General features: G+C 37.1%; 1 protein-coding gene across 4 annotated transcripts; it reads right to left on the bottom strand.

Moving 5' to 3' along the window:
* Nucleotides 1-436: 436 nt before the first annotated feature.
* LOC125681973 (protein mono-ADP-ribosyltransferase PARP15-like) lies at nucleotides 437-11,285 on the bottom strand. 4 transcript variants are annotated; one of them, XM_048922326.2, is made up of 9 exons: nucleotides 11,062-11,285; nucleotides 5,656-5,815; nucleotides 3,597-3,927; nucleotides 3,195-3,477; nucleotides 3,015-3,103; nucleotides 2,662-2,901; nucleotides 2,260-2,490; nucleotides 1,363-2,074; nucleotides 437-1,069 (listed from the first exon to the last, which is right to left on the bottom strand). In XM_048922326.2, exons 2-9 carry the CDS (start codon nucleotides 5,790-5,792, stop codon nucleotides 807-809), a joined length of 2,286 nt encoding a protein of 761 aa, XP_048778283.2. In that variant the 5' UTR covers nucleotides 5,793-5,815; nucleotides 11,062-11,285; the 3' UTR covers nucleotides 437-806. The 4 variants fall into 4 exon arrangements, with proteins under 4 accessions (XP_048778283.2, XP_048778282.2, XP_056010538.1 ...); XM_048922325.2 differs by lacking the exon at nucleotides 11,062-11,285 and adding an exon at nucleotides 10,887-11,044; XM_056154563.1 differs by lacking the exon at nucleotides 5,656-5,815 and having other exon boundaries at nucleotides 11,062-11,203.
* Between the last annotated feature and the right edge of the window lie 2,838 nt (nucleotides 11,286-14,123).

Here is a 14,123-nt window from a genome sequence, read left to right as displayed (position 1 = left end):
GAACGGTATGAAAGAAGTAGACAACACTTGAGCTAATGAGAAGTTGTATTTGCAAATAAGATCATTATAACGACCATACAATTTGCAAAATGCTGACTTGCGACGAGACCGATGAAGTCTCTGTAACATCAAGTCTGCCTCGGTTTAAATATTGATAATATGCAAAACATGCTCTTTGTAATTTTGAACATTTGTTTTGACGTTTCCAGATGTCGTGTACACTTGTCACGTGTTTAGTTATAGTAAAGACCACTCTACATTGTACAGAATGCACCAGACAAACTATGCAATTGTGAAAGGTAAAGCTATCACTTTCTATTTTCGAATTTGTTTGGAAATATCGTTCCAGACTTTTATTTGAAGTTGAAAATCCATCGGCATGAACGGAATATATACCTTTGATGAATTCTGACACAAAGTACTTAAATCATGTATGTAATATTTCATGAATTTTATTAATGACTGCTTACATATTTCAGTCACGTTTAAATCAATAAGTCAAGATATATCAATAAGAGTTAGTAACATATCAAGGTAACATGGCGAAAGTAACATATCAGTGAAAGGCGACATCAATGCAAGATTTACCGGCGTCATTACTTGTAATGTGTATTCGCAAGATGCGCTGGAGACATCCTAAAAAGTGATTATATCAATGTGTGTGTGTTAGTTATATTTTTATTTCATTTTCTCTGACAGAATAAAAGTTTCACATCATGGATCACTCGATCACAATCAATCACTGATATCATACACCTTTTAACATCAACTTTTACATAATAACAATGTCTATGCTTCATAAAACGTTAAACTCGTTCGTACGTGATAAGATATTCCGGGTAAGTCTGACGCTTGTCATATACAATAAACTCCCGGAACAACCACTTTCCATCACCAACAACCGAGTCGTAAAAATCTTTTGGTGTATGGACTGTGCAGTTGTCTTTTCTACACCTTTTGCATGGTGCTCGTCTGTGTGCGACAGGAAAGTCATACAGGCATATGTCTCCCAGGCACATGCGTACTAACATCATCTTATGTGATACTTTCTTTCTGTTTTCTTTCTTATCTATAGAAAAATGTCATGATTACAAATACAAAACAGTGTGAACACAGAAAGCACAACCAATAAGACGATGGATCAAATCACAATGTGACTAGGATAAGATCGATATAAAAAAGGAATGGCAGAGGTCAAGAAATATACATAATAGATACAACAGGGGATGCTTACTCCTCCTCGGCACCTGATCCCACCTCTGGTGTGTCCAGGGGTCCGTGTTTGCCCAACTATCTATTTTGTATTGCTTATAGGAGTTATGAGATTGATCACTGTTCGTTATCTTCACCTTGCATACATACCAACATATTGGTCTGCTTTTGTCGAACTCTCGGCACCATAAGCCCCTTGTCCAAACATAGCAGTGCCTCTAGACATTCTGCAATCCAACCCCTGCGTCAGAACCGAATCCACTGTATCTTCCAAAGTGCCATGAAACACGAAATGCTCATTAATTTCTGGATAAATGTCTGATAAAAAGGTCGAGCTAGATGCGTCAGATTTCAAAATAGAGCTAGTCCTGATTTCTCCGGATGATTTTGGAATTGTTGCCAAAGGAAAAGGTCCACCTCTTGTTCTTGCTTTATCAAAGAACCTTTGTCTCTCCTGGACGTAACTCTCATACATGTCGAGATTTTCTACACGTTCTACCTTAGTAACCCGGATGGATTTATACTGTAGCATATCTAATCCCTTTGCATCCGCACCCCTGCCTATGTTGTGAGATTCCCAGGTCTTTTCTACAATTCTAACGACCAGATTTTGCGTCGCTTGATCCACAGGAATAAGACGGTACTGATGTTGCCGGTTCCGACGCTTGCAAACCTTGATTTTTTCGCCCCCTTTATGAGTTGTCCAATAGGATGGGACGCACAGCTCCTCCTCATACTTCGTGGAGAACCAGTCACGTGACCCCCGTGGTGGTGGTGGTGGCTTTGGTTTTGTTTTTATGATCAACGGGACTTTATTTTTCAACTTTGGGGGATTTATTTTCTCTATTTCTTTTTCAAATACCTGTTCATAAAGATTTTTTTTATTAGTAAAAACACTTATCAAATGCATATTATGTTATGTAAATATAACTATTACTTTCAACAAATACATTTTTTCTCAAATATATCATGTTGTCCTTATTGATGAGAATTTATGATAAAATACGTGTACTTACAATTTACCTATGTAATCTATTTTGGCCCTACCTTCCATATATTTGCAAATTCGGAATCTGTTATATCCACAACGATATTGACGGCTTCGATTGTGGAGTCCTTGTTAGCCATTAAGTACTCCTTAATGGCGGGAAAGATTTTCATGGCCGAGGACTTCGGGGTAAATTTAAAGTCTCGTACTCCAAGAGTAGGGATAGCAATGGTTTTGTAACTACTGTCATGTAGTTTCGCCAAGCAAACCTGAACCATTAATAGCACTGCCTGTGAACACGAATAAAAGGTAAAATAAAATTCAAGATGACAAGGCATTAGATAAGATATCGGAGGCAATCTGTAGTATCCAGTTACTTAATGAAAGTAAACCGAGTCAATATAAATAAATCTATTCGTCAAAAAATGGAATACTAATCATATTATTTGCTTAATCTTTACCTGTAAATGTTCATCACGCTCTTTCACAGCAAACTTTGGCAGTGCCCCAAAGTATACCGATTTAACATTTGGAATATTATAGCCCCTTGTTGATACTACATCACTAATATCAAGTCCCATTGGAAACTGTTTGGTGAATTCCTTCTCCATCTCTGCTCCAGCAGCCTTTGTAATCTCTCTGGTTAAGCGCGTCGTCCCAGGCTTACTATAGGGAGGCACTGCAGCGACGATGACATCAACCTACAATTCAGAAATGACTTGCGGAAATCACTGAGGAAAGAAGTATAACAATTACAATTAACGAATAAGAATATATGTACTAGTAAAATTGGGGAAAAAATGTTGCGAAATACCTGCTGTTCTAAAAGAGACCCTGCGACTAGTTTAACCTTCAGATTTTCAAGAGAAATTTCTATATCTTTTGGCTTTGTCGGTAAATTTTCTGAAGATCAATATAAAGTTCAACTGTAGATTATACTGTTGTGTATATGAATACCAAAATCAAATTGAACAAAGAGTGAAATGTAGTGTACCTTTTGGACTTGGCTTATGGAATATAGTATAGGAATAGCGATTAAATTCACTTTCAAATTCACCAAAAGTTGTTGTGTCCTTCGGAAAAATTATGAAACGTATATCAACTAAACTTGTCAATTTGTGTGTCATTTCAAAATCTTTCACACACTGCAGCAGCCGACAAACCACAATTTTAGCGGGAAAATGTAGAAAACCCGTCCCGAGTGCTGGAAAAGCAATTGAACTGATCTGCAGTTCATCTCCTCTTTCTAGGCACTTGGTAACAAGATCAATGAGGGTCTGAAATAGAAATCAGTGATACAGTGTACATGTATAATGTACTGGGTGTATTTTCGTATTTCACATGTATTTCTCAAAAAAAAGGAGGAAAAGGGATAATAAAAACAATCACAACTTACTTGCTCAACTGAATTACTTTCTTCAGCTCTCCAAAATTTTAGACATCCATGAAAGATGTATCCACAGAAAAGGTCACCGCCCCCTGTTTCTGCTATTTCTCCGAACGTAATTCCATTGGGATATTTCCGTTTGCACTCCTCCTGTATAGAATTTCCAGCTTTCTGAATCATTGCACGTGAAGCGTTTCCAGCGTTCAGTGTTAACGTCTGTGAAGTACTGTTGGCAATAGCATCGACCTCCTCCTCGTAAACTAACCCTTTCTTCAACGTTACTTTTACACGTCCTATTCGTGCTCGACATTCCTTTGGTTTGCCTGATGGTGCTCGTTTACTGTTTGAAAACAATCGAAAATATGATCTTAGCATGAAATATTTGGTTGTTGATAGCAATTAGGACTTTAAAGGATCTACAAGGTCTGATAGCAAACAATATTCTAAACGAGATTCGAGGAATTACTTAAGAAATTATATGCAAATAAAAAGACGATTTGGCAATTTAAAAAAGTTGATATTTTTCATATGCCAATTAAATCCCATCTTCACAAGCCAATGGTTTACGATCCGGTTCGCTTCTCTACGTAGTAAACCCTTGGCTAGCGAAGATGATTAAACCACAGGCGCACTCGGATTGCTCTGAAAAGGGGTTAAGGAATTCTTCAGAAGTAGGGGAAAATCACGGTGACTTAAATTGGCATTCACTTTTTTCTATTTGGAGCAGAGGTAAACTTTGTCCATTTGAAAGGTGAAGATAACGAACAGCAATCAATCTCATAACTCATATAAGCAATACAAAATAGAGAGTTGACAAACACGGACCCGTAGGTATATCAGAGGTGGAATCAGGTGCCTAGGAGGAGTAAGCATCCCCTGTCGACCGGCCACATCCGCCGTGAGCCCTATATCCTGATCAAGTAAACGGAGTAATCCGTAGTCAAAATTAGTGTACCAAGAACAGAGTAACAATTGGTATGAAACACGTCAGACAGCATTTGGCCCAATGATAGGTTGTAATGGCAAACTAGATCGTTATAACGTCCATAGAATTTACGAAATGCTGACTTTAAACGAGATTGTTGAAACCCCTGCACCATCAACTTGTTTGTTAGTAGTCTGACTCGATTTTAAAATGATCATACGCAGAACAAGCTTATGCGTATCGAATCAGTTGAGAGATATAAACACCATATGTAGGTGATAGTGGAATATTGCTACATAAATATGGGAAGCTGACGATGGAGAAACTGAAATCACCTCGTTTACCATAAAGTTGAGTTGTTAGTTTGCCGTTAATATCTATTTTCAATAAAATATCTAAGTATGAAGCAGAAGTGCATGACTCTGTGGTGTCTTTTATTTCGAGTTCACAAGGAGATATCGAACCGACCTATGAATGAATATTAGCATGTTCAAAGATAAACCGCCGTCAATATATCTAAATGTTGCATTGAAGACCACAGCAAGAGATGTTTTCTTCTCACGTAGAAGTTTTTGAATAAATTCTGCTTCATAAGAATATAAAAACAGGTCAGTTAACAATTCATGCCCATGGGAATTCAATTAAACGCCATGACAACTATATTGGAACCCATATCATAAGAAACAGACACTTCTAGGGGACCTCTTTAGCAACGTTTGTTTTGATTTATTATATTGCAGTTCTAGAGAAAAAGTCGATTTTGTCTTAGTTAGTCCAAAGCCATGGCGGCCATATTGAAATGAGGATGGTTAAAAAATAACTTCTTTTGCATCGGAAAATCAACGTCTGCACCAGGTGTGCGGTCGCTTTAGACTAAAATATCATAGTTTAATTATCAACAGTTGCTGATGCCGTTGGCAATATCAACAGTCGCAAGAGTCATAAAATTCTTCCATCATAAATGATTGAAAAAAGAAAAATAACTTCTTAGCAATTCGGAAATGCAGTAATGATCAAACCCCCCCCCCCCCCCCCAAAAAAAAAACCCAGAGAACATACATCAATTTCGCATGAAATAAAATTATATCAAATTGAGAAAAGTATATATCAAAGACATTATTTCTTATTTTGTTTTGTGCATACTTCCTTTTTCCCAGTAAGCCGGGTAGAAAGCTATTCTTCATTTCATCTTCGTCGTCAATAGATGACGTTGTCACCACTCCGTCGTCCGCGTCTAACAGATTTCCAAAAGATGCACTTCTTGGTATCTTTCGTGCCATTTAACCTCCAACACTGAAAACCTCTATAAAGGTATGAAAACTGATTCTTCAACGAATATCAAAGATAATGATGCATAAGTAAATGTATGTATTTCCAAAGAACTCAGTCCAGTTTACAAATATGGTAATTACATTTCTGTTCACAAATGACGTTTGTAAAAGAACTACATGGTTTTTGTTGGTTTTTTTTTTTAATGATAAAGATTCAAAAATAAAAAAAATGATTGACGAGGACTCTTCAAACTCTTGTGCCTACAATGTCGAAAGAGGTTTCAATAGTTTGTAGGTTGGTTCTTTGCGGTGGATTTTGAAGCGGAATTTGGAATTTCCAACTTAGAATCTGTCTACTGCTAGTTTACCATCGAGAAGCACCTTATGGGTGTAACGGTGTCCAAAATATGCTTGTGCCGCAAGGAGAGATCATAGTAGGCATGTATGTAATCCTCCACAACATCCGATAATACCAACCTTTTAACTCTCAAACTTGGATTTCTCGAAACAATCGCAAACTTTGAGTTTTCTTTCATTTAAGCTGTCAAAATCTGAGTAAAATCTCGGACTTAAGTCCAAGTTTTGATGTTGTTGTTGGTTTTTTGTCATGTTGTTGTTGAGAAATCCAGACCTGGTATTACTGGCGTAAGGAGTGTAGTGAAGACAATCAACCAGGTACTGGGGCTCAATTCATTTTCATACATTTTATCGGAGTACGACTGGCATTTGCGATTTTACAGGTGATAACCTTATGACAAACGGGGTGATCCCAACTTCTCCATAGTCAACTTCCCATATCTATGCAGCAATATTCCATTATCACCTGCATATGGTGTTTATATCTCCCAGTTGGTTCAATACGAAATAGCTTGTTCTGCATATGATCAGTTTTTAAAATCGCGGCAGGCTACTGACAAACAAGTTGATGTTACAGGGATTTCAACAATCTCGTTTAAAATCAGCACTCGCAAATTCTATGGTCGTTATAATGATCTAAATCGTCGGATACCTACGGGTGATTTCGTCTTTTACTCATCACCCGTGGGCAAACTCGCCGAAAAATCATCGTATATGTAATTAATATGCACGGGTCACCTGATTGGCTGTTGCACAGAGTCGCGATGGCAAATCAACGAATCAAAGTTTATCTTACGTATGTATGTTCGGCAATGACAAAAACTTTTCTGTAGTTAACACACCGATTGCAAATAAATCCACTCACCGGTGCATTTCGCAGTTTGAGAAAGGTACTCCCATATAATTTTTGACTGGTATTTGATGTAAGTGACATGTACGACTTCTGTCTTAAATCGTTTTAAAGTTGACCTATACACGGCCTACGTCACAATCAAATGTAAATGCGGAACCATGCGTCCGTTTTCCGAAATGTGGTATTTCAAAGATATCAGTTTGATTTTTTACATGGCGATATGATTGTCCGATATTAATTCCTTCCAAGGCGTTCTTATCAGCTGCGGTCAAATTTTGTACAATGTATTATTTTTTTTAAAAAGGGGGGAGCTAAAGATGATTCAAGCTTTAGATAAAAATCGGTTGGAGAACAGACAACATTTTGGCGGATGAGGGCGTCCGTGAGATACATTGACTATTCATGTATGTAAAAGTTTTACAATGATCCATGTTCAACATATGGAATTACGCGGCACCAGAAAGTTGGAGAGATGGATGGGAAAGGGGGACCAATTCATATTTCCACCAGCATCATAATAATAATATTATTTCTTTTGTGAGGATCCGGGTTAAAGTAGGTCCTCAGTACCCCATGCTTGTCGCAAGAGGCGACTAAATGGGACGGTCCTTCGGATGAGACCACAAAAACAGAGGCCCTGTGTCACACCAGGCGTGGCACGCTAAAAATCCCTACTCAAAGACCGTCGGCGTCGAGAATAGGCCTAAGTTTTTCAGCCCCTCACCGGCAATGGTGACGTCTCCATATGAGTAAAAAATTCTCGAGCGTAATAATTGCTAATTCAAAACTACGCAGCTGTTGAATCCAAATTATCATAAACAAATACATGGTAAGCTTGTGTAAAAATAAAAATTCACACTTCGCTGCTCCAGTGACCACAGATGTCGTAGTTATGTTCGCTGCTCCAATGTTGCAGATATTGACGCAAGCTTCAAAGAACGTCGCAAGCTTCAAAGAACGGCTGCAAATAATTTGTTTTATTTCACCGACCGTCATAAATTTGTCATTTTTTCCTCATCCCCTCTCCTGTTTTTCAAAATTATCGGGGCGGCATCTGTATAATGCGATTACAGTGTAGTTCCTTATTGAGATTGCATCTACATAGATCGGCGTAAGTGGTACGTATATCCAATTTATGTACATACAAATGATTCCATGATAAAAGATATAACACACATTACACACATGCATTAATCATAATAGCAAAACTATCAAAATTCAGTTTGTTACTTTCGTTTTACATTCACATTGTGAATACCATCTTCTAGAATGATTTGTTTTCAGATAAAATGTAAAATCTAATTGCAACCCACATGTATCTATAATACTTATAGATTAACATAGTTCAAATTATTATCCAATGTTGTAAATATACTCAAATTTCACATGTCGTATGAAAATATGATAATGTATAATTCAAGATTTTTTTGGGGTGGGGGTGGGGGGTGTACTTGTTATAGAGCTTATAGCTTTTAAAATGATGCGTCAACATATGATTTTCTTACGCAAATCCCTTTTCTGAGATAATAATCTGTAAATTAGAAACAATTTATTCAAGGTTTAGTCCATATAAATTGGAGGAAAAGACCAATATTGACATCAAATGGCATTTTCAACAGTATTTCTTTTAACATGTGTGGGCTCACAAAGTGTACATTATGAAAATAGTTATTCAAATTTATTAAAATAAATGATTACATATCATTAAATAATGGGTATATAGTCTATGTTGCTTATTACAGCCCATTTGTTTTGGAAAAATAATAAATATTAAGAAAAATAAGGAGGAATACATTTTCATTAATGCTGATTATATGTGGATGGGGTACTTACTTTTGAGAAGCAATAACAATGAAATTAGCATGTTGACATATATATTTTTCAATGTTTATCTATTACTGGAATATATATCTATCTTATAAAGGCAATTTTTTCATGATTGAGTCCATTTAAGGAAGAGTATAGGTCAACCTTAAAACAAAATTTCCACGTTTTAACGGGCTTCAAGATATTTAGCATAAATAGCAAACCAATATACATTTTTCAAAATTTAGGAGTTCCAACTTTCTGATTGGTTGTCTATACTCAGCAAATTAGCATATTTTACGACGATATTTCGGCGAGTTTGACCATGGGTGATGAGTAAAAAACAAGATCACCCATGGGTATCCGACGATGAATGATCTACTTTGCCAATACAACCTATCTTTGGGTTAAATGCCGTTCCTGGCACACCGACTTTGACTACGGATACTCCGTTTACTTAATCAAGACATGGGACTCACGGCGGGTGTGACCGGTCGACAGGGGATGCTTACTCCTTCTAGACACCTGATCCCACCTGTGGTGTGTGATATATCCCAGGGTCCGTGTTTGCCCAACTCTCTATTTTGTACTAGTATTCCTCAAATGAGTTATGAGATTGTTTGGAGAACTAGGATCCGTAGGTTTTTTTTGTTTTTTTTATAAATGCGCTATAGAATGGCACATTCCTGTTTGCAAAAATATTGCACTTCCTCTTCTTTATTGTTCATCCAATCCTTTTACATCTCGAAAAAAAACTTGGTCTACACTTCGCTGCTGAGAAACCGCCAACTTCTCAGAGGCTATTTACAGCAGTACTGACCATAAAAAAGACAACATATGACCATAAAAAAGACAACATATGGATGTCGGTTTTGTTGTTCAATTCTTAAAGTGTTATCTGGGTTAAGGTACCGGAGAAGTCCTTAACTGACGATCTTCCGGTTTACAGTTTAGGTAACTTACGTTTGGAGAATTAAGCATCTTGTTGGTCTACACCTGGGATCTTTTCTTTTGGTGGATCAAAAACATGATTTTGGACAAAATCATCTAATCAACGGGCGCATCCTATACGGTCTGTCGCGGGAACAAACATATGGAAGGAACTGTTTCTAGGTGTCAAGCAGATGAAATGAAATGACCATAAACATGATTTTGGGCAAATCACCTCAGTAATTCAACGGTACATCCATGACGACCTGTTACTGGGACAGAGCTGGAAGGAGCTGTTTGCAGATGTTGAGCAGATGAAATGATATATCGGATACAAAGAAGCTACACATTCACAGCTTAAGGGGCAGCAGATTGCGGATGTTGAGGTTTCCCCCAAGAGTCATACCGAGATCTCATTTTGTCCCACTGTTGGTAAAGGGTGTGAAGATCTTCAAAGAGCCTTCTTTTACCTCTTCCAAAGTGTGTATGTATTTATAATTGTTACACTCTTGATTCTAGCAACAGAGTTGGAGATGATCATACACACACTTTGACAAGCTTTAAATAACGACACTTGCTACCAACAAACTTTTTTTTTTTAAAAAAATGATGAAAATGAAAACTGGATTTATGGTTTTTATAATAGAAGTGAATAAAATTTACTGTATGGGGTGTAATTTATCATTATTTCTCTAGTAAAAGAGGGTCCAAGTCTATAAATGGGGAAAATTTGTATCGATTTATATAGGGAAGGGTAATTTATTTCAACTTTTGAACATCACAGAAAATTTGAAAGTCCCCAATTTCTTAAGAATTTTATATTCGTACTTACTACAACCAAACCAAAACAAAAAATATATAATCATCCTATGCATCCATGTTTTTGTTTGTATCAAATGTCCTTAAAAGCTTAAAACTTACACACAGTGTTACTAGGTTTCAAGGCTGACTTTTGTCTCTGCACGTTTCTCTTCAGTGCAACCAGTCCAGAAAATGTGCAGACTATTCATATTGATTAAATGAAACTTACAATATCAAGTGTCTTTCTTATTCGAATTCATAATTAGTGCGACGTATGCCACGAGGGTGGAGTGACCCTAAACACAGATTTTAGCATACATATACCGAAACTTTTAAAGCATAGGTTTAATATTTACCGTAATGGACTGTCTCAATATCCAGGAAAATAATATCCGCAGTCTATTTTAGAAAGATTGTATCTCGTCCGAACTTGATGACAGAAACTCAAAAATGTACTTTCGGTTTGAAAAGGATTTGACAGCTGTAAATATTTTTAAATCCCTGACGTGAATTTATAAATATGTATCTTACCTTGTTTTTGTTACTTAAATAGGATGTTAGGAAAAACGTGTCATGCACTGCAACACAACGAAATATTAGCAGATAGTAGGTGTACGTATATACTCGGGGTATGCGATTTTCTGTGAAGGGAATTTCCAAGACGAGTATTAAAATACCCAGAACGTCAATATCTTCCTGTTAAGGTGGAAACAAGTTTGAACACATTCTTGAATCACAGGTGCTTGTGAACAAAACTTCCGGTACCCCCCTTCTTTTATTTTTAAATGTTCAATTCCTTGGGTATTTCGGACCTATTATTGATAAAATATGTAACTTCAGAGGTTATCTATTTCAATGGAATACACAAATCTCGCATAGAAACCGTTTTTTAAAATGTCATATCACCGATCATAATATATGAACAAGGTGTGCAACTCAGCCAGCGACATGTTGTAAAAATCTACACCTCGCTGAGAAATCCTATCGAAAAAACACCAATAATGCACATACCAACTGAAAAGAACGGTCATTCTAAATCTACTGATGATTCGTGGATTAAATGCATCGCTATTTGGTGCGCAATAATTACTTCACATCGCTCAATTTCATCGTTTTAACCTCGCTACTTCTCATTTCTGACTATCTGACTATAACGAACGGAAGTTGTGATGTTGGAATATTTCTGTCACCCCCACCCTTCTCCGAAGAACATACATGATTCGACTTTTTGGTTGAAACTCTCTACTGCTTATCAGAAATGTCTTGCAAACACAATAAAGTCAACTCATGTAGGTTATTCGGGGGGGGGGGGGGGGGGGGGGGATTGTGTCAACACCATTATGATCCAAATCATATCGTATAGGGTTAAGAGTTTACAATGATAGTATATATGGATATATTAAAAGTGGTATGGTTCCAATAATGTGTAAGTGTGCATGTCTTTAAAGTCTTTCCACAACCGATTTGAAATATTTTGATCGGTATTCTCTTTCCTTTTCGTGTAGCTAATGGTATTCGGAAGACCTCGTCCCGGGTTTTCTCGTTCTAAAAATAGTTGGCTGCGACAGAAATATTCCAGCATTACAACTTCCGTTCGTTATGGTCAGAAATGAGAAGTGGCGAGGTTAAAACGATGAAATTGAGCGGTGTGAAGTAGTTATTGCGCACCAAATAGCGATGCATTTAATCCACGAATCATCAGTAGATTTAGAATGACCGTTCTTTTCAGGTGGTATATGCATTATTGGTGTTTTTTCGATAGGATTTCTCAGCGAGGTGTAGATTTTTTCAACATGTCGCTGGCCGAGTTGCACACCTTGTTCATATATTAATCATATGTACTTTACTACCTTTACTATTATTACATGTAGAGTTGTTATGTACATGTATATATATAGACATCTATATATATATATATTTTTTTTTTCCCCCTCCCCCTTTGTGTATTTCTGACTGTTTTGCATTAGGATACACGGTGGTACTTACATATAATGCAAATAAGCTTAAGTATTATCATGTTCAAACGTCTCATGTATGAACATTGCTCATACTAATAGTGCAGATTTTACTCTTGTTTTGTTTTTCTTTTTATCGTCATTGCACATTGAAATGTTAACAATCATGTATGCTGTATACCCGAGAGGGCCCTAATTTGGAAATAAATCATATTCTATTATGATCGGTGATATGACATTTTCAAAAACGGTTTCTATGCGAGATTTGTGTATTCCATTGAAATAGATAACCTCTGAAGTTACATATTTTATCAATAATAGGTCCGAAATACCCAAGGAATTGAACATTTAAAAATAAAAGAAGGGGGGTACCGGAAGTCCTGTCCACAAGCACCTGTGTCTTGAATTCTAAATTAACCATGGGTATCCGACGATAGGTTAAATTCTGTTCTGATTCTAAATTAACCATGGGTATCCGACGATAGGTTAAATTCCGTTAGTCTGACTACATATTTTAAAGTCATTTCTCAGCGATTCAAAGGATGAAACTCGGGGAGAGAGAGAGAAAGGGGGGGGGGGGGTCGTATGGCGAAATTTTCCCATTTAGCATATACTGCAAGCACATGTATTTTTGTTTTAGCTAAGTAATAGACAATTTTTGGCGACTAAAACTGTGCGACTTGATTGGGGTAAAGCGAAGCCATGGATTTTTTCCGACTAATGTTATTTTAATATTGCAGTCATTTTTAAAAATTCAAATTTAAACACGAGAATTGTGTGACGTGGCTGCTGTAGGAAGCATATGTGTATACGTCATTCTATCTGTAACAACAATACACGAAGTAGATAGGTGTTATCAATATGAGAAACGTGGTGCAAACTAAGGTTTACTAATAATCGAGTAACATGTTTAAATCCTCATATCCACAAAATAGGTGTGTAGAAATAAATGTTCGAGGGAATGTCTTGTAATGGACATGTAAAATGTAACTGACCATACCTTCAAGAGGCAGGGACACGTCATATAATGAAGACTATACCATTTAACAGCGAACTGAAATCGAAGTACTAAAAGTACTGAAACGAAGTGACGAATGAATTGATCGATTGTATATTGTTTTAACGTCCCGCTCGAGAAATTTTCACTCATATGGAGACGTCACCATTGCCGGTGAATGGCTGCAAAATTTAGGCCTATGATCGGCGCTTACAGCCTTTGAGCAGGGAGGGATCTGCATCATGCCACAGGGCTTAGCTCGGTGTTTGCAGTCTCATCCGAAGGTCCAACCCATTTAGTCGTCTTTTACGGCAAGCAAGAGGTACTGAGGACCTATTCTAACCCGGATTCCCACGGGAGACGAATGATGTCAAATATCACAAAGACGAATGCACAAAATATCACAAAAATAATAAAATCACGGTGGCGAATCACGTGACTTTGTCATGACCTATTACCCGGGAAAATGACGACATTGACACAGTTTTATTTTTTGGGAGGGGGGGGGGGGGGTTCGAAGCTTTTGACTGTAAAAAAAAATATGTGTCAATGTTCTCAGATTCCATCGCACGTAGAACTATCATTTTAGTACAAGTTTGTTACTGAGATTGTTTGTTTCACCTCCCGCCGAGAAATTTTCA

This window comes from Ostrea edulis, chromosome 2 (assembly GCF_947568905.1).
Source record: "Ostrea edulis chromosome 2, xbOstEdul1.1, whole genome shotgun sequence".
Lineage (NCBI taxonomy): Eukaryota > Metazoa > Mollusca > Bivalvia > Ostreida > Ostreidae > Ostrea > Ostrea edulis.
The sequence above is the reverse complement of the archived record's forward strand: the minus strand, read 5'-3'. Positions and strand labels throughout refer to the sequence as shown.